This window comes from Oryza glaberrima, chromosome 9 (genome assembly GCF_000147395.1).
Source record: "Oryza glaberrima chromosome 9, OglaRS2, whole genome shotgun sequence".
Classification (NCBI taxonomy): Eukaryota; Viridiplantae; Streptophyta; class Magnoliopsida; order Poales; family Poaceae; genus Oryza; species Oryza glaberrima.
The window spans coordinates 6900664-6903266 of record NC_068334.1 but is presented as its reverse complement, the minus strand read 5'-3'; the positions used below and the strand labels follow the sequence as shown (position 1 = coordinate 6903266).

General features: G+C 49.4%; 1 protein-coding gene across 1 annotated transcript; it reads left to right on the top strand.

Annotated features, from left to right (window-relative positions):
* Positions 1-1710: 1710 nt before the first annotated feature.
* LOC127784724 (uncharacterized) lies at positions 1711-2217 on the top strand. The gene has a single exon (XM_052312065.1). The coding sequence runs from the start codon at positions 1711-1713 to the stop codon at positions 2215-2217; it is 507 nt and encodes a 168-aa protein (XP_052168025.1).
* Positions 2218-2603: the final 386 nt, after the last annotated feature.

Here is a 2603-nt window from a genome sequence, read left to right as displayed (position 1 = left end):
TAAAATCGTGGGAAAATTCATGTAGGCTCTACTTAACATATAAAACTCACTGTAATTTTGGTATAATTTAATAACTAAATTTGATACCTTGAATAAATCAGTCAAACCAGTCAATCAAATAATAGACTAATTATAATTCCTAATCGGCTAAAACCATACTTTTTCTAAAAGTGCATTTAACTGCATGGAAGTGTATATGGGAAATAATTTATTCAAATAATAGGTTAATTATCATAAATAAATACATTTTTTCCAGAATTTATCTTCTATTTTTAGGTCTCCTAAAAATCCAAACTAGTTTTCTAAAGAGCCCATCTTCTCCTACTTTCTGTGAGTAATCTATCTATAATTTTTCAGTGCAACCAAAGAAAATGTAATATAGGTATAATCATCTACCTCCCGTAAAATCAACACTAGTTAATCTGGTCCACACATTAAGTTATGAAGCTACAAAGTTAGAGGAGGAAAATTATTCCGGAATCATCCAAAAACCAAACTCACCCATGTTTCTACCCACACCTCTCTCTTCCACCTAGTTTACCACATCCTGGGCCCGCTTGGCAGCCAGTTGGGCTTGCCCTCTCCCTGTCCAACTCCTTTAACCGACCAGCAGACGTGAGAGAGGGAGGAGAGGCGTTCTGGGCGCGGCTGACGCGTGTACACGACGTGTCGCCGTCCTCAAAATGCCGAGCTCGCTTTCAACTCTTCCCAGCTGCATCGCCTCCTCTCTATTACCACTTCTGTGTAGACCAAATCGAGAGAGTGGGATCGCCTCGTCTCCGCCGCCCTCATCCTTGCCATCGGCCATGAAGACGACGGCCATCGCCGTCGCCATTGTGCCGCGGTTGTCGCCTTTCCACTTGTGTTACATTATCACCTCTCCAAGCCGATTTCATTCCTCTAAGTTTCATCCCATTTGGTGCAGCGGATCGTCGGGAAGGTGGACCTCGCCATCGTTGCTCCGGAGCGCGCACCGAGTGTGGAGATTATGGATACCCCGTACCTACAAGGCATGTATGTCCGACTGGGTATGGGGTGCCATATATAGATAGAATATCTTTAAAAGGACTCGGGTTAAATTCCAAACTTGTATGTCAAGGAAATACCTGGGATCCTAGTCGGTTACGATTGTATTTTATCTGTAACTACCTATTCCGTTGGGGATATGGTCTGTACTTTGTAATATGGACTCCTTCCCCTATATAAGGAGGGGTCCGAGTGCCTCTTGGGGCACAATTTTTCTCCCAGATCATACGATCAATAATACACTCGGCGGATCAATCCCCGGACAGGAGCAGGATATTACTTCTTATTAAGAAGGCCTGAACCTGTATAAAATTCCTTGCCTCTAAACCCATCCACTTTTCCAGCTTGATAGCCACCCCCTTTAGTATTGCCGAAATCTTGTTTCGACAGTTGGCGCGCCAGGTAGGGGTAACGTCATGTTCTTCGACGACTAGTGCGATGGGTTTCGTCTCCGGCATCGACGACTTCGTCTTCACTCCCGGGCAGGCGTTCCGGTTCGGCAGCCTCGACTCGGATCCGAACCAGTCGGGGAGAGGCCAGGTCTCCGCCCCGTTCGGTATCCCCAACTCGGCTGAGATCTACTCCAAGATCATCTGAACCGAGTCGGCTTCAAACCACTCGGATGAGATCCAATCTACTTCAACACAACCCAATCAAGACGATGGGGCCTATCCCTCAATCCTGATGAAACTCCCCAACGACTTGGCCGTGGTCTTCACCACGAGGGCGTCTTCTCCCCGCAGGCCTAGGCAGGATCTAGCCTCGGCCCCGATCCAGTCTAGCTCCAGGGAAGTCGGCGTTATACTCCAACCTCTCGGGACGGTTTCGACGGAAGAATTGGATGGCTACCTCAGCTCCCCCGGTCTTGATTCTCGACCGACGGAGATCCTCGAGTACAATGACTTCGGCTACCACTACGACTACCGCGACCTCGACGACTTCAACGAAGGCTACGAAGACAACTACATGCCTCTCTTCTTTGGCGTTTTCATGGCCGACAACGAGGCGGAAGAACAGCGTCAGGCCCGAGAAGCAGAAGAACAGCGCGTACAACAAGAAGCTGAACGTCGCCGACAGGAGGAGAAGCGTCAAACACAAGAGCGAGAACGGCTGCAGCGTGAGCAACAGGAGCGCAAACGGGCTGCCAAGGAGGCTGAGGACCGGCGAAAGCGTGCCTTGGAGGCTGGGTGACGAGCACGAGAACTTATTGGACAACAAGACGTTGAAGAGACGGCGGTTTTGAATCGAGTGGATTGGCCGGCCGGCTTCAAACCGACTGGAATTGAGAAGTACGACGGCACAACAAATCCTGAATCTTGGCTCACCGTCTACAGTCTCGCAATCCGCGCAGTAGGAGAAGATAGCAAAGCCATGGCCAATTATCTGCCCGTGGCCCTAGCGGACTCTGCCCGGTCCTGGCTTCACGTGGCACGATCGGGTCCTGGGCGGAGCTTCGCGACCACTTCATCGCCAACTTCCAGGGCACTTTTGAACGCCCTAGTACCCAGTTTGATCTTTACAATGTTGTCCAGAAGTCCGGAGAATCCCTTTGAGATTACATACGGCGTATTTCTGAG